This window comes from Hyperolius riggenbachi, chromosome 12, assembly GCF_040937935.1.
Source record: "Hyperolius riggenbachi isolate aHypRig1 chromosome 12, aHypRig1.pri, whole genome shotgun sequence".
In the NCBI taxonomy this organism is placed as follows: Eukaryota; Metazoa; Chordata; class Amphibia; order Anura; family Hyperoliidae; genus Hyperolius; species Hyperolius riggenbachi.
The window spans coordinates 92,696,740-92,717,839 of record NC_090657.1 but is presented as its reverse complement, the minus strand read 5'-3'; the positions used below and the strand labels follow the sequence as shown (position 1 = coordinate 92,717,839).

The window sequence follows — 21,100 nt, the reverse complement described above, 5'->3', positions numbered from 1 at the left end:
GCCATGCATAGACAGCGCACAGCAATATTACCATTACGTCATTGCGGGTTACACTATTGGTGCAACCTGCGGTACTTGAGTACTAATGAACAGTACCGTAGCAACGTTCACGCTACTCGAGTACTGTGGGTCAGGCTAATAGTGTAACTCACAGTACTTCAGTACTTGCTGCCGGAAGTAGCGGTAATATTGCTGTGCGCCGTCTGTGCACGGCAATATTACCACGCTTTTCTGCATCAGGTCCATAGTGGTGGTATTTATAGCAGTCGTTTGAACCATTTTTGTTGGCAAAAATAAATGAATAAATAATAATAAACTAACCCCATCCTTGTTTGTTTAGGTGGTGAAAGTCTTTGGCAGTAACATCTCCCACAAGCTGCGTCTGTCTAATGTGAAGATTTCAGACGAAGGGACGTACGAATGTCGCGTGTTGGATTACAGTGACGGCAAGGGGAGGCAGCACCGCGTGAAGGCCTTCTTGCACGTGGAGATGGAAGCCGGCCGCCGTGGTGCGGCCACTCACCGCCAGCAAGATACCAGCAATCACCGCCACTTGCAAGTGAAAGAGCTGAAGAAACGGGCGGCAGTGTCCTGCGATCAGTGCCAGGTGTAGACTGGACTGTGGGATTGTGTTGTTCCACCGATGTACAGAGAAGTGCATGAGAGGCTTCCTACCCTTCTCCATCTAAAAATTGTCACCTCTCTTGTGCTGGAGCAATGAGTGGAGATCAGTGACTTAAATTTCAAAACCCCGCTATGTGAACGTTACCCCATCCCCCGTCTTGATAAAGGGCATTCTGGTCGCCCTGACAGACTGTTAACCACGTGGACTAAAAATGGGGCTTCCTCTGCCGATTTCCACGACTCGTAATCCTTTCTCCCCCTGAATTTCATCTTTCTGACAAGTTGCTGACTTCATCCAAGCCCATGGCATTATGGGAAATAAAGAAACTCCCAAGATGCCTCTGCAGCGATGGCATCACCGCTTATATGAACTAGGTGAAAAGAAGAGCTTTATGACAAATGTGTTGTCCTTAGGGGTTTTTCAGTGTTCTATTTTACCTGATTTGCAAACATTGTGTGAAGATCAAAGTATTAATGATATCTAACCAAGCGCGTTTCTGTTTGCTTAATTACTCGAGACATGTAGCTCCAACGACGACATCTGTAATCTCATCCTCTTCATCTGTGCTGCATCTACATTATCTGGAGCTCAGCTGTTGTTGCCTTTTCATCAAAGAAAAATTGGCTTTGCCAAACTGTCATTGCTTATACATGAGCTGCACCGAAAATGCACCCTCCTGCATAGACAGAAAGAAATGTCTCAAGCCAACTGTTGTGCTGTATTGGTTTCACTAGGCATCAACTACAAATGATCAGCTGTGAAGGTGAAAAACTATATACATTTCTGCAAGGGGGTCCAGGACAAGCTTTGACCCCTTATACTGCTGGATATATGTAAATGAGAAAGCTGTTTGCTGCAAAAAGCAACCCATGGCAAGTAATTAGATTACAAGCAGAAGTCGTAGTCATCCCACCATTTGGTGGGGGAAAAAAAAATATGTATATTTTTACTTGCTGAAAAAGACCTTTTTTTCCAGTGTAACAGCCACTACTGAAGCTGGGCTTATATATATATTATAGTTACATAATTATTTTGGTTGAAACAACACCCGTCCATCAAGTTCAACAAGAAAAAAAACACTATCCTGAACCTACACATATCGCAGTTGATCCAGGGGAAGGCAAAAAAACCTTGCAAGGCCTGGGCCAATTAGCCTTAAAGGGAAAAATTCCTTCCCAACTCCAGATGGCAGTAAGGTAAATCCCTGGATCAACTCACCAGGGAATTACCTAGTATTATAGCCGTGGATGCACTTCAATGCAAGGAAAGCACTTTAAACTGGTGCATGATTTGCCTAACATGTTCCAGGTAATGGTGTACCCCTCCTCGTTACTTCTGTCAGCGTGTATCATGAGTTACATTATTAGTGCAACCTGCAATACTTGAGCAGCGGGGCCATTGCTAATGAGCATTACCGTAGCAATGATCACGCTACTCAGGTACCATAGGTGGTACTAATCGCGTATCTCATGGTACTTGCTGTAGGAACTAGGGTAATATTGCTGCTACCACCACTACATTGCTTCTGACAGCAAGTACAGTATTTCAGTTAGAAAATATGTATACAAAATATTTTCTAATTATATGGAAAGAGCACTTTAGTTCAGTTTTAACAAAAACGTTACTAAAAATATGGGTAGGGACAAGCAGATGTGGGTTACCTCTTCTGCCTTTGTGCCTCTTGGTAAAAAGAAGGGGGGGGGGGAAGCATAGTGAACCTGAAATCTGTATGCATATTTTCAATGTATACAGTAAACTCCCATTAACACTAAAATGGTTTCAGCCATCTGCCTCCTCTTCTAAGACCAAAAAGCAGCATTTATTTTACAGTACTTAGATTCATCAATAGATGGAACCATATTACATTTAACCTCCTTAACGGTAGTCCCAAGTCAGGCTTGGGATGGAAAGCCGCAGTTTAGAGCGGCAATCCCAAGCCTGAGTAAGTTAAATGCAGGAGCTGCTGCAGATCTCTCTGTGTGGTATTTTTTATTTCTTGTTTTTAGGGCCTATACGCTTGTGAAAAAAATTCACGGCTTTTAGACCTTAAATCTGGAAATAATCATAACGCCAGGGAGGTTAAACAAGTTGTCTGAAAAACTGTAGATGGGTAATCTCCAGGAATGGAAACTGGAAGCCTGCACATCAGATAGCCAATGTTACACACAATTACGCAGCACCCCTCCCTGGCCCATACACAATTAACCTTTTTTTCCTGAGTTACAGTATCTCTAAGTATATTATTTTCATCATCTCTTTAAATTAACTTTTCAGCATTTTATAATTAAAGTATCCAAAAGTTTGTGAAAACGTACTATGAAAATTATTTTGAGTATTTTCTTGCTTGCTGGTGGTTTTAAAATGCATTTTATGACAAGGTGTGAGGATATCACCTAGGAGAGAACTCAGGAAAAAAAAGTGAATTGCACAAGTGCCCATGTTCATTTATCAGCCGGTCTCTACCCCAAGCTACACAGTTATGAGGCCAAATGAGAAGTACAAATTTTAGCTTATGGTAGTAGATTTTGTACAGAAAAATGTTTTGTTTTGTTTTTTTGCTCCTCAAACGAGGGCTGTCCGGGGAAATACAATCTTATAAATTTGATTGTAATGGAAAAATTTACTTTATTCTTTTAAGATGAATGCCTTTTAACATGCTAGGTCCCTAATGCAATTTAGAAACTAATTGGTGTAAAGCATGAAAAGAGATTACTAGAATCTAGAATAAATGTCGGTGTATGAAAAGGCGAACCAAAAGATACAGCTATGGGAAGAAACTATACTGAGGTGGGAAACAGGGATCAGGGAAGGGAGATCATTCAATCACTGAGCATGCTAACTCATCACTGTAGCCTTACTAATGAAACATAGGCAGGAAACACAACAGCAGGTATTACAAAACCTATATAAAAAGAATGGGAAGGGAAGGATGTGTAGAATAGAATATTCTAAAAATAAGAGAAAGCGAGAGCCCACTATAGCGTAGTATTTCAGTCCAGTATGGTAAAAGAAAACATATATACTCACAAAAGTAGTTTGCTGACAAGCAACCACTATGAAGGTGTCAGGGGAATGTGACTCGTCCCCTTGGGGTACATTGAGATGTCGCAAGTCCTCACAGTTGCCCACCCATCTCCTCTCCAATCTCTAATAAACTGTGTATGTAGCTTAAGGCGTGATCACATGATTGTAACTAGCCAATCAGACTTAAATCTGTTGCCTGAACAAAATCACCCCAGGCAGCTCCATAAATTCTCCTCATAATACTATAAAATAAACTGATAGTGACAAGAGCCCTGCCTACTCTGTACTTCAGAGATTTACAGATCATCCCTGCACTAGCAGATCTATACAACGACAGAATTCATAAATATAGGCCAGGCACGGAGAAGAAACAAAGAAAGTGTTATTGATTAACACGGTCTGCAGGAAGTAAGAGGCGGTGGCTTCATGATGGATTCACAGGTTTCAGTTTTTTCAACCACTAACTTGAGTGATCTGCTGCCCTGATTCCATTTACAAATAGAAATGTTAATGTAACAGGCACAATGGTGGGTTAAAGTGTGTATGCATCTGCTGATACTGTGCGAGGGTCCTATCTATCTACATGGTAAAGGCCTCTATAGAGACCTTTTTCTTTTGTGTTGATGTGACGAAGAGACAATTCTGTTTGGGAGAGGCGGTCATGTTCTCTGCTCGTGAGGTGCCAGCGACGCCTCTCTGGATGTAAATAAAGCTAATCATTTGCCCAAAATGTCAGCAATCAGTCTGATCTGTTCATACCTCTGGATGAGAAGATCGGTGGAGACTTCTGGTGGTCAAGGATCTGCAACTCATTCAGATTTCATATATGCAGATTAAAATTGGTCCAATCAAAATAACTTCCTGTAGTTTTTGACTGGCCTATTTTTAGGATGCATACCGCTTACTTGAAATCTGAATGGAAGGCAGAAATTATTTGCATCACATTGGCCGCATTGGTGGGGAGTAGGGATGATCAATGAGATGCAAATATTTCCAAGTTCATGCAAAATTATGTAATTTTTTTATGCAAATATATGCAGCTTGAAAATGGACCAATCAATTTAAAGAGGACCTCCAGTGAAAAGAATGTAATAAAAAAGTGCTTCATTTTTACAATAATTATGTATAAATGATTTAGTCAGTATTTGTCCATTGTAAAATCTTTCCTCTCCCTGATTTACATTTATCACATGATGACCTTTTTACTGCTGGCAGGTGCTGTCAGCAGAAGAAGCTGCTGCTTGCTTTTTAGACAGTTGGAAACATCTGTAAACAATTATTTCCCACAATGCAACAATGCTCCCAGTGTGATGTCAGAACCATGGTCCTGACATCACACTGTGGGAGGGGTTTCACCACAATATCAGCCATACAGATCCCCCTGATAATCCGTTTGAGAAAAGGTAAAGATTTCTCATGGGAAGGGGGTATCAGCTACTGATTGGGATGAAGTTTTATTCTTGGTTATGGTTTGCCATTAAACATGGGTGGGGCTTGATTGGTCCATTTTCAAGTTGCATGTAGTTGCATAAAAATGTACATAATCCTGCATGAACTCGGAAATACATACATCTCATTGATCATCCCTAAAGGTGTGCATGGAAAGGATACACAGCATCAACATGAAACCATTTTATTTCAAAAAATTTTAAATATTTAAAAAATGTACATAATTCCTGAATACAGATGTGACTTGCCACATAAACTGCAACAGCATAAGTGGAGACAGCACTTTTCTAGAAAAAGATTTTTGCTCTATAAATATACACCAGATATGCTTTGAAGGGTAAGTGTACTTCTAATATAAAATTATTAAACAAGTCCCATATCACATTCTGATCAATAGTGTAATTACTTTGCATTACTGATTTTATCATGCTGCGGAGATTGGCAAACCCCCTACAGTGTTCTCTCCAGAAATCTTTTCAAGCCGGGTGGGGCAGGTCGAGAGAATGCAGGGCCGGTGCTTCTCTGCACAAATATGCTTACAGCATAGGAGGAGGTGAGCTGATGACAGACGGGTGCTCACCAAAACTAGCCAGCTAAAAGAGCCTGGGGAGAACACTGCCCTAGCTGAGTATGGTTAATGGACACTTCTTCTCCACAGGAGCATATACCGTAAACTCTGAACACCAGATCCTCCGTTTCTGGTCTTTGCTGGTGTCATAGCTTCCTTATGCATCTCCCTGAAAAAAAACATGCCGTTACCCATACTTGTGAGAATTATGTATTCGCATATCTGTGATCTATAGTTGGGTCTGGTCGTGAGTCACTGGAAGGATGGCAGACCCGATCTAGGAGTTATGTCTGCATTCCTGTGTGAAAGGTCAGGTACACTTACATATTACAGTTACTGTACAACACAAGCTGCTGGCAGTAAGGAAATGTGTGCAAATAGGTGACCTGAGGCCCTCAGCAACAGGGGAAATCAGTAATGCAGGAGATCTGAATTTAATCGGTCAGGTAGCAATGCAGCGCTCCATAATACATTTACCATATGTTACAAGTACAGTTATCATTTGGTTTAGGCCCGTAGCCTGGTTTTTGCCGTTAGAGAAGGAGGAAAAATATACAGATTATAGATGAGGTTCATCCAAAATCAGTTTCTGTCCTAGTTAGTCACACAAAACACTAATTTAACACTGACATACTGCCCTCCCCAGCAATATCCGACAATATGGCCCATTCAGCAATAGCTGGCAGTATGCTGCCTGAGTGAAGGCATCTCTTCATTGCAGTGTGTTCCTCCTGCAGCTGAGAACCATGACACCTTGTGTCTCCAGTGCCTCTCCTGGTTGTCCTATCTGCCACAGACTAACATTTGGCTGCAAACTCACCCTAACAGTCTATGGCATCTAAACTGCCTGAAGAGGTCCTGAGCTACAGAGGAGAAAGTGGCTGAAGCAGTGAAAAGGAGGCCTAAGCTACGTATATTGGAAAGAGGTGGCAGGTAATTTTGGCGCTGAGTGAAGCCACTAGTATTATATCAGCAATACTGCCCATATTCTACTAAGGCCTTTACATGCACATACACTAATTCTGCCCCTAGCTGCTCCCTAATGTAGCCCCTACTGAAAAACCTTACGCTTAACACTACCAGTCCATTCTTAAGGTGGCCATACACTGGTCGATTTGCCATCAGATTCGACCAACAGATAGATCCCTCTCTGAACGAATCTGATCAGAGAGGGATCGTATGGCCACCTTACTGCAAACAGATTGTGAATCGATTTCAGCCTGAAATCGATTCACAATCTGTGGAGCTGCCCCCCCTCCCCCCCCCTGCATACATTACCTGATCCGGCCAGGGCAAGTCCCCTGGTCCGCTGTCTTCTTCTCCGCTTCGGACCGTTCCTGCAGCTTCTGAACTTCCTGTCCAGGGGAAGTTTAAACAGTAGAGGGCACTCTACTGTTTAAACTTCCTGCCGGGACAGGAAGTTCTGTGTAGCTGCAGGAACGGTCCGGAGCAGAGAAGAAGACAGCCAGGACCAGGGGATTCGCGCCGGCCGGAGCAGGTAATGTATACCCGCTGTTTTGCGTCGGTCGTCGGGCATTCGAACGCCGCCATCGACGCACTCCCGACCCACCGGCGATCGAGAAAAATCTTCCGCACGGACGGATCAACGGGAATCGGCGGGAACGATCGATTTCGGACAGAAATCGATCGTTCTGTCAGTGGTGTGCGCGGCGATTTCACAGCCGATTCGATCACTGTGATCGGATCAGCTGTATATAAGCAGGAAAATCGTTAGGTGTATAGGCCCCTTTAAAGTAATTCTGGCTTTGGCTATTGGTCGGTGCAATGTCACCCTCTACTGCCCATCACGTTTTCCTACTACACCATCACGTTTTTAGGAACGTGTATGCAGTACGATCTGTGATACCACATTTTCTATCAGCTTGTGCTGATGGTATTTGAGGCCTGCTATCTCCACAGCCACACCTACGACACACCCCAAATTTTGAGCTACATCTATATCAAATTGCATCCCCCCCTAGTCTCACTGGTTCTTGAGATGTGATTTACAAACCTATCACTTAAAGGACAACTGAGGTGACATGGGACATAATGAAATAGACATGTGTATGTTGCCTGAAAGAGTTAAAATCACGTATGCAAGTGACAGTTTGTGTCTGGATCGAGACCGGGTCAAAATGGGTTAGACTATAGAATAACCCTCGCCGATTATTAATTACAGCAATGAAATACTTTCCTGTCAGTAAATGGCTTCTGAGAGCAGGAAAGAGATAAAAGGAGTCAATAATTCATAGATTTGAGCTCTGGTATACTTCAATGAAGGTGTCATTGAGCAGGGACAATGAAACAGTAAAAACTTAAAAACTAGTGGGATAGCTAAAAAAAAAAGAAAAAAAAAAGGGGGAGGTCATTTTTAGGAGAAGGAGGTTGGATACAATTGTTTTTCGCATAAGTTTATTTTTACCTCAGATGTCCTTTAACCAGCAGGGCTGTGGGGCTGCAAATTGGCAAAGAGGTAGCTCAGGGTGTCCCCTCTCTCCCCTCAAAGTTTGGTGTCTAAAGAAGGCCTAAAATGTAAAGAATAGAGGATGAATCTAAAATTACACAGAGCATGCGTGTGATGAGGTGCAGCTCAGTGACGCAGGACAGCAGTAGAGCAGCAAAATGTGACATCTTACCGGCGCCTAAATGACACACTGGATGCCGCTACAGCTACAATTAGCACAACGGTCTATGGCGGCACCCAAATTTAATCAGCCAATCATACAGCAGATTTCCATCGAAGGAGGAGTTGAAGGCAGAGATTACTAATTCGAAATGTAGACTGCCATTGCGGATTCTATTAAAAATGTTGACAGCCTTGTCATGTCAGCCTGTATACCGCCCTTAAGTCAGTGAATTAAAGCACTAGAGTAGAACCCCAGTCAGGACAAGAGTACCAGAGTGAAGAATAACATATAGTCCTGTCCCCCATTGCAGTCTGAATGTTTGCAGGCCTTTCTATACCAGTGTTGTGTAGTACCAGGGTTACAACGAGTAAGTATGCCCTATCCTCCCCACTGATGGCTCCTTTTATTTTTCACAGAGTTCTACGTTAAAGAAAACCTATGTCAAACAGCAAACTGTGCCTACTAATCAGGTAAGGCTGCATTCTCTACAGCTTTACCAACTTTTCTACAGTGCTTGTTTTCATGTACAGGTCTGTAGAAAGTGATCACACATTTTTGCTACTTTTACTTCCTGGTATATTTTTGCTGCTTTTACTTCCTGGTATAGTAGAGAAAATGACTGTTGCCACATCTTCACCCATCTGATCATATATGTGTCTCTGCATTGGTGTGGAGGCTGGGGTGTAGTCAGGTGGGTGGGGCCATAGTTACACCCCACTTGCCAATTTCAAAACGCATGTATGATCAGGTGGACAGGCCACGTCTTGCAAAACCCTTCTGTGTTTCTACCTATGTGACTATAAGCTATAATTATACATCTGCCTTTGCATTGTATCAGAGGGGTGGGCAGAGGATGTGGCTACAACTGCATTTGTGACCGTACACCAGTAGAAGTACAAACTACATTTGGACCTGTGAAAGTTTCCAGCATACCTCTATAATAAATAAATAGAAAAAAACCACACAAAAAAAACAGAGTAGCAATGGTGGTAAAGCAAAGAATGCAGCCATACCATTAGTGGGCATGATATTATGTATGACAATGGTTCACCTTAAAGCAATGGCAGCTGCTACACTTATCTCAATATCAGTTCACTTGAAATATGGAAAACAGTCATGAAAAGCATAAATGAAATGGCGTTTACGGTTTGTGTGATATCAGTACTGCTAGTTGCCACAGCTGGTCTCGCAGTCCTTCGAACTTGGTCCTCCGTTCATGTTTTACTCGATAATTCTTTCCTAAAGTGCTGCTGTTCCGACTCCTAACCCACTAGAGCATACATGACAAACTCCAGCCCGTGGGCCAAATCTGTCCCTCAGAGCCATTAAATTTGGCCCTCAAGTGGTTTCCCCACTTTGCATTATGTTTGGCCCACTCTAGACCACCAGGGAAGCTATACTGGAGATGAATCCCTAGAACACCAGGGAAGCAATTTAGGGGAGGTAGAGGACGCTAAACACTAGGGAACTGTATAGGGGAGTTTGCAGGCCACTAGACACCAGGGAACAGTATAGGGGTTGGCAGGGGGGCCATTAGACACCAGGTAACTTCATAAGGTGGCCAGTAGACATTGAGCTTGGCCCGCAACTAGGTCCCAGTGTTCAATTTTGGCCCACTTTGTATTTGAGATTGACACCCACCAAAATCATTGCCCGTGGGCCAAATGCAGCCCTCCCTGCAATTTTATGTGGCCCTTGAGAACTTCCAATGTCCATCATTGTAAGCAGTAAAAGAATGACAACACACTGCCTTCCCATCTACAAGAGGTAACTGGGTTTCTGGTTGAAACGTTATTTTGAGCCGGGTTGCAGTGACAACCCACGCAATCCCCCAGCGAGATTAGCATGGAGTCCCCTCCTGGGATCCATCCCCCCCTCGTGGCTGGTGAAACACAACCTACACACCTTCCGCAGCTCACTGCATAGCAGAGTGGCGAAGTAGTGCAGTCTAATATTTACCAGCTCCACCACTGTGTCTCTTCTGTTCTTCCAAGCAGCTGCACGCTTCATGCTTCCATACTTCCGTCTCCTGATCACGACATGCATTGGAAGCCACAGGTATATAGCATATATAGCAGGTATATATTGCTGCCTGGAATATCAGAGGAGACCCGAAGCAGAACTTGAGCAGGTGAATATCAAACTGCTCCACTGCGCTACTCTGCAGAAGGAGGAGATGCCGGGTCCCCGCCGTTGCTATAGTTATGTCACTCAATTTGAAACTGTTCGGTAAATGTAAATCTTAATAATTTGGCCCGCAACTTACACTAGATTTTACATTTTGAGCCCTTACAGGTAGTCCCCGGTTTACGAACGCCCAACTTACGAACAACCTGCCAATACGAACGGCCGCCGACCCACCGCGATGACGTCATGCAACCGGGGACTACCTCCTCTGCTGCCGTTTTTAAAGTAGAGTAGACGCAGCGGATGGCAGATAGAAGACATCTCACCTGTTCTACGGTGGTAGAAGGTCCCAGTGTGCTGCCCGGGAGCTGAGTGGCCCGTCCTCTCTCTTCGTTCACTGTCTTCCCGGCGGCTTCACATGCGTCGCATAATGATGAAATCAGGAAAAGCACCCTAGTGGCGGCGCCTCCTGATGCGTCATTATGCGACGCATGAGAAGCCAATAGGGGGACAGTGAACAAAGAGAGAGGACGGGACGCGCAGCACGCTGGGACCTTCTACCACCGTGGAACAGGTGAGATGCCCCTATCTGCCTTCCGCTGCGCCTACTCTGCTTATAGCATGGGGGCAAAGGTGGCTGTCCCAACTTAAGGAGACGGATTCAGGTTAAGAACGAACCGACAGTCCCTATCTCATTCATGAACCGAGGACTACCTGTAGATGAGTTTGACACCCCTGCTCTAGAGAGATAAGTGTAATGAGCAGAGAAGACTTTGAAATTCAACTTTGCATGCAAATTTCCACTGATCGGACACTTACCAGCAACCACTGGCTTGGATGCTTCCGATTACCAGATATAGGGTTTGATTAGCTTTGTTTCATATCCATGGAAATTGCATGCAAAGACTGCTTTCAAGCTCATCTCCAGTGATAAGTGCTGTCTACGGTCAGATCATACCTCTTCTCACAGCAATCTGACTACAAGCCATCACAGGGGTGATCTCCATAGTGCATTAATGGTTGCCCCTAACGACCAGCTTCACTAGTGCTCATCTGATTGCTTAGAGAAACATCGTCTTAATATCTTTTATGTGACCTGCAGATAACGGCACATTTTAATAACTGCTAATTATCCATGACATTTTCAACAGTAGCAAACAACTAATCTACCTCCGGCATACGCAGTCCTTTGTCGCCATTGCCAGTTCCCTGACACATCAGTGCTGTGATCATATTCATTAGCTAGTGCTGGCTTGTCCATCTTAGAAATGAATTGCTGTAATGGAGTAGCCAGCGCTGTCAATTACCTACTCTGTACATAATTAGAGGTGTTATTTATAGAGTGCATTAGTATGAAATGGGTGCGTTGTACAGTCCCGTGTTGGGGCGTCTCCCATAGGGAGAACATTGGCGAGCCATCATGTATCCGCTTGGTAAAGGCATCAGGCAGAGAGAGGATATCTTTGAAAAGGAGGAAGATCTGGCTGCACTGGTATCCTTGGCAAGTGGTGGCACTTCGGTCTTGGTAGTCTTTGCTACTGACTTGTGTCACTGCAGACCTTGCAGTACGCGCTGAACATTTTGGGTATACTCGTCGGGGCCTTTGCTCTTCCACGTCAATCGTGGCAGCGAGTAGTGAGGGGATTTTGGAGGGATTTGCCATTCGCAAAGATACAACCACACAAGATCGGGATCCACTTCTGCGATGAGAAGAAATGACCTATGAAGAGATGAGAGGCATAAAGGTTGTTCAAAAGAGTTTGGGGTTACGGCCTGCATTGATGCATTCTTTATGCATGCTGCTGCCCAGTATGTAACAACTCATCCAATCTCTAATATTAATGACCTATCCTTCTTCCTGTGCCTTACAGTAACTTTGTCTTATTCCCAGACCAACCCGATTACTTACTTTCTAGTGCTGCTTTACATTCACTCCTAAATAATCTGTAATACCTACCAATTCCCTACCTCCTCCCTATGCGTAACACTAATCATATTACATGACCAATCACCAAACCAATTCCCTACACCAGGGGTGTCGAAACTCAGTTATGTAAGGCAGAGTTCCCCAACCCTGTCCTCAAGGCCCACCAACAGTACAGGTTTTGCAGGAAACCACACAGAATCACAGGTGGGGTAATTAGTGTTGCAGCAGAGCTGATTAACTACTTCTGGATTTATACAAAAAGTGCAGTGTTGGTGGGCCCTGATGACAGGGTTGGGGAACACTGAATAAGGGGCAAAAATCTAAAACATAGTTGAAGTCGTGGGCCAAATTGTTAAAGTGATCTCAAACTCAGACATAACATTCAATAAAAATGTGTTTTCCTAGTTTTTATTACTCATACAGTTATCATATTTGCTTTTGTGGACAAGTAATACTGTCTGTGTACAAATTACAAGTTTCCAAAGAGTACTTTATCTTGCCCTGAAAGCTGCCATTGCACTTTATTCCAGCTGCTTTTTATTATATATTAAAATCTTCTCATGAGCTGTTCTAAACTGTGTTTATGCTTGAAGCACAGAGAGCTTCTCAGTATCTTTGTTGCATTTGTGTGTAACAACTGAAAACACTCTCTGTTATTTCCAGTCTGGATGTGGATTTGAAGCAGAATAGCCTTTGCATAGCAGGACAAAGTGTTGTGTTTAACAATTTCAATTATGTTCGGCTACAATTTTTTTTCTGCGATAGCTTTAAAGTTGTAAGGAATATTTTAAAGCAAAGGAGGAATGCTGACTTTCGGACCACTTTAAGATTTAACATTTATTGAACACTCTCACATAAGGTGGTGTAACTACAGCGACCATGGGAGGGTGGGTCATTCTGCAGAGTAGCGCAGTGGAGCAGTTTAATATTTGCCTGCTAACGCGCTTTTGAGTCTCTTCTAATCTTCCTGAGAGACACATGCTCTATGCTGCATACCTCTGGCTCGGAATGCATGTCATGTGATCGGTAGCTGGAGGTAAGGAAGTATAGAGCATGTATCTGCCGGGAAGAACAGACAAGATAGGACAGTGCTGCCCCGCTATGTGTGGAGAGGATGCCGGGGGAAAGGTGTGTGTAGGTGTTTGTTTAATCAGGAATTGTGTAGGTAAGTGTTTAAAAGGAACCTAAACTAAGAAGGATATGGATTTTTCCTTTTAAAATAATACCAGCTGCCTGACTCTCCTGCTGATCCCGTGTCTCTAATACTTTTAGCCACAGCCCCTTATCAAGAATGCAGATCAGGTGCTCTGACTGAAGTCAGACTGGATTAGCTGCATGCTTGTTTCGAGTGTGTGATTTAGCCAATACTGCAGCAAAGAGACCAGCAGGACTGGCAAGCAACTGGTATTGTTTAAAAGGAAACATCCATATCCCTCTCAGTTTAGGTTCCCTTTAATCAGCCACATTGGGGAATTTGGATTCAAGGATGGGGCCACATGCTAACTTTGCAGAGGGGTCCCTTGGGTTGTTGCTGCACCAAGGTTTAAACTGAAAAGTTTTAACCGGAAACACAGTCATCCTCTGGTTGGGAAGGCAGTGTACTGTTCTTTTACTGCATACAATGATATACATTTGAAACTCTCAAGGGCCACATAAAATGTCAAGTCTGGCCACATTCGGCCCGTGAGCCTTGAATTTGACACCTGTGCCCTACACACCTCATGTGCTACTGCTATCCCTGGACTAAATCAATGAAAATTCCCTACTTACATCCTGTGCCCAATAACAATCTTAATCTCTGACCAATCCCCAGTACCAATTCCCTACCCTCCTCCAGTGCCCACTACTAGTCTTATCCTCTGATCAATTCCAAGTACCAATTCTCTACTCTATTCCTAATGCTCACCTTATTCCTTCACCAATCCCAATTTTCTACCTCATTCTTGTGCCCATCATGAATCTTAAAGGACAAACTATCAACGTTAACTAAAATTGTAAATGCCACATATATTTTCAGTAATTACTAGCAAATAACAATACAAAGGCTTTTTTCATGTTTTATATGAAGAAAATGACATTTACAGAGAACAGTTTTCACTGTGGGAATTACTATGGAGGACTATGCCCAGCACATCCAGCATACAGAAACAATCTTCACTGGCTCGGATACTGTGACTGGAATATGTTCAAAATGATAGAAAGCAGAAATATAGCTTCAAATGTGTGTAAATTATCATCAGCTGCAGCACTGTCTGTGTGCTCCTATCTCTCTCTCTCTCTCTCGCTCTCTGCCACGCAGTCTAAAGTAAACAGTTTACAGCCAGGTTACATTTCAGCTCTGCTCCCCGCCCTTACTACTACACCAAACACCCATCTGTTGGGTGTACCACTAGCCCCATACAAACGCTAGTTGAAACAAAACATACCTATTCTTATGAACCTCGACGGCAATTAATAGCAAAGATGTCAAAAGACAGCATTTGTGCTGGGAGTTCAACTTTAAATAGCACAGATGCTGCCATTCTAGACTGAATACAGCCAATTGCATTTGATTACCGGTAGGTCTCATCAGTAATCGAATATGAACAATGCCATTTCCATCTGTAATAGGTATACCCCTCTAGAACCTGAAGAATAATTTAACTGTACGCTAATAAACTTAATGACTATAATCCATGAAAGTGAAACGCGTTATCAGCTGCGCATACTGTGCTGAGCGATGGTTTGATTAGGAAGCCAACTGCATATATGCATCATTTGGGAACTATCGGCTGTACAGTGTTCTAATTAAGGATCTCAGAATGAAACATATATAATAAGATAAGCAACAGCATGCCGATACCCAAACTGTTCACAAATAGGCTGTTTAACTGCATTATTCCATCTGATGTGGTTTGCCTGCTAAATTTACTCATGTGAATTAGACAGGTAATCATTACTAGAAAATGCAATAGTCGTGTGCATATAAAAAAAAACAAAAACAAAAAAAAAAACCACAAGGCCTGGGGTCACCGTGGCTGTCGTCTGGATTAGAAAAAGTCCCCCAATGCAGGAAAGGAATCTCATTGCTTTTCCTGACAGCCTGGAAACTGCTATTGCTTGTAATGCTGTTAAAGGACAACTGACCAGAGTAAGGCTACCCAAGCTAAGTACAGAGGTATATTCATGCAGGACCCACATACCTCTGTGCGTAGTCCGTACCTCTCCTTGTACACACTAGTCCCTGTAATCATTTCTTGAACAAAAATTCATTTTAGCCAAATTGTCAGTGAGGGAGAGGCGGGCCTCTTCATTCCCTCTGCCCTTATGGGGAGTGAATATGGCAGGGAAGAGGAAGGGATGATAGGAAGAGGCAGGCTTCCTGTGTTTCCATTCATCACCCTCCATTCCCTCTCCCCTTATGGAGAGTGAATGGGGCAGGAAAGAGGAAGGGAGGATAGATGGAAACACAAGAAGCCTGCCTCTTCCTATCACCATCCATTCCCTCTGTTCTTCGACACATTATCCTGAAGAAGTTGGCATAGTGTCACAAAACTTGTTCACTTGCTAAAATGTGGGTCCTTCTTATATGGTCTGCGTTCCTTGCGGTGGGCAAGTGAAAACTTGTATGCCTTGTTCGGTTTATTTTTTTCAAGCTGCTTCAGGTTTAGGAAGGGTACAGCTCTTACCTCACTGCAGCATCCTGCAGCTTCTTTGGCTGTCGTGAGCTAAGGTACAGCATGCAGGAGTCAACCACCTCCATTAGATCACTGTCTCCTGGAAGGGAAGAATAATCTGCTCAAGATCATCACTATAGTGATTAAAGCACACAAACAAATGCGACTTTGTAAGGCTAGTTCTACACAAAAACACCTGACACTGTTCAATGTTTAGTTATTAAACAAACTGCATTTAGATCATTGTACAGTATGTGAAAACATAGGGGCATATAAAAAAAAAGTGTTACTGGATTTGGAGAGTGCCCTCCAACCATCCCTGATTGAAAGCTCTACTCATATCAAGTCTGATCATTGCTCTGTGCTATGCTGCTTGTTACTGTCCCTCATACCCACCAACACACGCTTCCTGAGCACACAGGAACAGGAAATGATGTGCAGACCTCACTGATCAGAGCAAACTATAGATACAAATACTGCTTTCACAGTGAAAATGAGCAGCACCAGGGATTGTAAAGAAAGAAATAATAATAATAATAAAAAAATGTAGGTAGCTTAAACTGCCACTATTCTGGTATAGACAATTATAAAGTACTGCTGAAGTTTTGGGGAACATCCCTTCCTTAGAGGACAGGTCTGAGGGAATAAAAAAAAAAACCTTTGTGTTCTGGGATCCCCTTTGTTGCAGATACTGACCTTGCCAGGTTAGAGTGATTCTGAAGACCGACAGCCTTATTACTGCACACGCGCGAGTGCACTCTCTCCCGCTCACAGTACGGACCCGCCCGTCTTTAGGAGCACTCAGATTTCCGAAGATTTCCAAAATTCCCCCACAGCGGCAGAGAGCAGTCACCGACACATAGGTTAGGAGACTGCTAACGGGGAGCTAGCGCAGGAACGACGGGACCAGGAGAGGAACGGGAAGGCTCTATAGGACCCAGAGCCTTCCCTCTAAGGTATCTTTTTTTTTTTTTTATTTCAGACTCACTTTAAGGGGGAAAAATGCCTTCCCAACTCCAGGTGGCGGTCAGATAAAATCTCAGGATTAATATGCTGGGCACACACAATGCAATTTCCCATGCAATCAATGTGTTATCTGACAGGAAGTTGCATCGTTTGTACATGTCCAAACTGCTCCCGATCGAAAATGGGATTGATTTTCCCTTGACAACTTCGAGAAATCGATTCCGCTATCAAAAGAGAGCAAATCGGACATGATTGAGATATTGACTCTTATGCTGGGTACACACGACACAAACTACTACTGCTTGACTGTATTGTGGTTGGTCCATACCTAGTGTCAAGTTCACCACTTAGGCCACTGCTGATACTTCTTTTTAAAGATTTTTTTTACCCCCTTTTGGCACTTGCCAGTATCAGGTTGTACCCCACCCACCCGTGGTGGAAGGTTGGACTTCTCCCCCAGCGTACGACTGGAGGTCCTGTGTGGCCACAGGCTACTATTAAGTAATAAAGATGCTAATTCTGCATTCAAAACTTTTTCTACTGTTATGGTTTGGAGCTATCGCATACCTTAGGCCACTGGCCCTTTAATAGCCATTGCCATTCAGTTGCATGCCGGGGTTCTATTTATCTATAATCTATTCCTCCTCTTCCATTTATTTCCCTGTCTAGCTGAAACATGGTTCTCTGCTCACTTGTGTTTATAAGCAAGGCTGAGGTGACTCAGTGATTGGAGGAGAAAAAAAAAAAAAAAAAGTTAAGGGAAGAAATGACATCAGTATTTACCCTCAAACTGTTGGCAAAAGACATGGTTCCCACCAGGAACAGAATTCTCTTCATTTACTATATAAAATTCACTGAAATCAAAACATGAACAGTACAATACATGTGTTATGTAACTAGATCAAGTATTTATCTACTTATATACATGTTTTTTTTCCCTGCCATAGTATGGCTAATCCTCCTGGTTTAACTAATATATGTGTACTTTGGCAAAAAAAAAAAAAAAAAAAAGCTTGCAGTTTGTTCCAAATAACTGTAGAATCTGGCTTTACGCCAGGCAGCCAACAACTCACCTAATGACAATTTAACAGAAAGCGTCCCCAAGCCTTCCAGCAAGGCTCTCTGCAGTTTATAGCCTGCTGTGTGATGGTATAGAGAGCCAGCGTGAAGGCTGACATGAGCCTGGGCACGGAGAGCAGCCAAGAAAGCAGGAAGTGCATCCTTACAGACTCGCGGCCGCAAGAACTCCCTGCAGGTAGACGAGAGGGTCGCCAGCACCTGGAAAACAAGAGGTCTAATCATGACCTAGTTAAAGCGTATGGATGGTTTCCACAAAAGCACATGTTCATCTGCACAAGGTATTTAGTTCATAGGCGCTAAAAATAATACAACCTATTTATAAGCTTTTCTTCCTTACCCCAAATTAGCATAAACTTTACTTGTACCCTTATTTGTAAAGCAGTGTAAACGGCCTGCCGGATAGATCTAAGCGGAGGCCTCGTTCACATCCATATTTCGCCAACACGGAGGAGGCAGACACGCATGAACATCAGAAGTGCATAGACTACACTGTCTGATGTTCCCATTGCATGTGTTGCGTACCAGTGCACGCCTGCTGCACGCATTTTTTTGGGCAAAACGCGTGGCTGACCCATTCACTACAGTGAATGGGATCAGCCATGCAACGCATGAAAACGCAGATGGCGTGCGATCGTACGCGTTGCGATCGCACGGCCATCTGTGTGGGATGATGTGAACGAGGCCTAAAGCTGCTTATGTAGAGATCCTACAAGATCACTCCTCTCCTGCAGCTCTTCATAGAATGCATGAGAATTCCCTCTCGTGTTGCTCCACTCCTATGGAAAGTCTAGATCAGGGCTGTCAAACTCAATCACGTAAGGGGACACAACATAAAACAGTATAAGCTGCGGTGAAATTGTTTATTAAGGTTTAACATTTACTGTCTCAAGCGAAGCGGTGTAACTATAGCGACTGCAGAGAGCCCGCTCCTTCCCTTTCTGTGGCGTGTGTGAGAAACACAGTTGACAGCTGATCAACAGATGACCAGGACAGCAGGTGTATGCTAGTTTCTATATTTTATTGCAATGCATTTCCCACGGGTTTCTACCCAGTTTCTTAAGAAGGAGTTCAAACAGTGCCTGAATAAGCAGGGGAGAATCCCTTGGGAAACGTGTTGCAATATAGAAACCAGCATACAGCTGCTGCTGTCCTAGTCATTTGTGGATCAGCAATCATTTGCATTTCTCACAAGCGCTGCTACCATTATGCTAAATAACAGTTACAACTCAGCGGAATATCTAGCTCAGAGATCTGAGCCGTTTTTCTGCCTTGGGAAATTCACCAGCTGTAGCCAGAGATCTGGAACACTGGAGGAGCCAAGGCAACGATCAGCCATGGGCGATCGTGCACAGCCCAGTCCTCGGCATAAGGGACACAAGAGTTCATGCTGGTAACTCGTTGTGGTTCCTCCAACCAATGAAACCAGGCAAGACTCCATTTCTTGAATGTACACCGGTTTCATTTTGACCTACTGTGATGAGCATTTAATAAGTCACTTGCTGTATATTACTCAGAGACTGACACACTTGAGTGACCACAGTGTGACTATCACAAGAAGGGGATTTCCACTTTACTAAGATGTTGCAGGTACCTGAAATGCTCGCATAAGTATGAGAGGCTCATCCTGTACCAATCTTTTCACGAGACACGGCCACATCTTATGTGCCAGGGGCAGCAACACATCTTCATGAGCTTTCACCAGCAGTAAACAGAGCCTCAGATTGTCCAGAGCCTGCACAAGAAAACAGACATGCAACAAGAGTGATGGACATATGTGAGGTTACATAAACAATGCACTGTGGGCATTCCATTAAAGATTTTACACTACGCAGTCCTTGCATAGACAATTATAGTAACTATCTTATCTAAATAATCAATTTTTTTCCAGTGGTAATCCACAGCAGAAAGTAAGTCTCTCTAATTCTGGGAATACGCCATACGTTTTTACCCCCAATAGATGGGTTCGATAGATAATTTCCGACATGTCCGATATTCCTTCCGATCGTTTTTTTGGCTCGATTTCTCATAGAAGTTAAAGGAAAAAAGATAAGAAAAACGAGCGGAAGATAACAGAATCGAGCACAGAGTCAAGTGGAAAAAACGATCGGGTGGAAAATCGAACAGAAACGCGTATCGTGTGTACCCAGCATATAGCCTCATCTACACGGTACAATTTTTCCATCAGATAGATGGATCTATTAGATAGATCTAATAAGAAATTGCATCGTGTGTAGACGTCCAATTTGTTTCAGAGCAATTTTGCAATAGATTTTGCTTTGATAATTACCCAAAATGTATTGCAAAATCTAACACAATCCGATTGGAAATTATCTAATAGATCTGATCTGACAGAAAATTGTACCGTGTAGATGAGGCTTAATGCCTAGTACACACCATGCAATTTTTCTTCAAATTTTTGGTCAATTCGATAATTTCCAACAGGTCCAATCTGATTTCCATTAGTTTTTCTGATAGATTTTGCAAACACTTCTGTACAAAATCAAACAGAATATGATCGAAAATCAGATTGGACCTGTCAGAAATTATTTGAAGGGAAATTGTATTTGTGCACCAAGCATTACACCCTTTCAATCCAATGCTCCCCCCCCCTACACACACAAATTCACGTAGGAAGACCCACTTAAAAGGAGAAAACCATTAGATACTTACCTATGTAGAGGGAAGCCTCTGAGAAGTCCAGAGGATTACCAGTGTCCTCCTCACTCGCGTGGCCACAAGAACATACCAGAAAGGCTGTTGTCGGATAGGTTCAGAGGGTCCAAGCATGGCAACGGCAGGGTCCAGAAGAACTTGGGAAGTCTCTGGACTATCCAGAGGAGATCCTTCCCTCTACCTAAGCAAGTGTATAACTATTTTCTCCTAGAGACTAGAGATTCACTTTTATGGATTGTATGCATACTGAGGATGAAAGCCACTTCCTGCCGCACTACCCCAAATATACTGCAACCAGGGATACTTACTTTAAGAAATTGATGGAACAATTCCCAGACTTTCTCACATTAGAGGATGAGAGAAAAATATACATCT

At 43.2% G+C, this 21,100-nt stretch overlaps 2 protein-coding genes across 3 annotated transcripts in view; one reads left to right on the top strand and one right to left on the bottom strand.

Moving 5' to 3' along the window:
* VSTM2L (V-set and transmembrane domain containing 2 like) overlaps positions 1–5,480 on the top strand; it is a 162,390-nt gene extending 156,910 nt beyond the window's left edge. The window contains exon 4 of the mRNA XM_068262845.1: positions 341–5,480. Coding sequence (XP_068118946.1) covers positions 341–613 — 273 coding nt within the window. The 3' untranslated portion in view covers positions 614–5,480. The remainder of the gene's footprint in view (positions 1–340) is intronic.
* Positions 5,275–21,100, bottom strand: part of TTI1 (TELO2 interacting protein 1) — a 48,083-nt gene continuing 32,257 nt past the window's right edge. Inside the window, exons 5-8 of one of the 2 annotated variants that reach the window (XM_068262843.1) lie at positions 19,644–19,784; positions 18,046–18,250; positions 16,019–16,106; positions 5,275–5,835 (exon numbers count right to left, since the gene is read on the bottom strand). In XM_068262843.1, the coding sequence (XP_068118944.1) occupies positions 5,733–5,835; positions 16,019–16,106; positions 18,046–18,250; positions 19,644–19,784 (537 nt within the window). In that variant the 3' untranslated portion in view covers positions 5,275–5,732. Of the gene's footprint in view, positions 5,836–11,742; positions 12,144–16,018; positions 16,107–18,045; positions 18,251–19,643; positions 19,785–21,100 lie in introns of those variants that run through there. The other variant, XM_068262842.1, reaches the window with a different exon arrangement.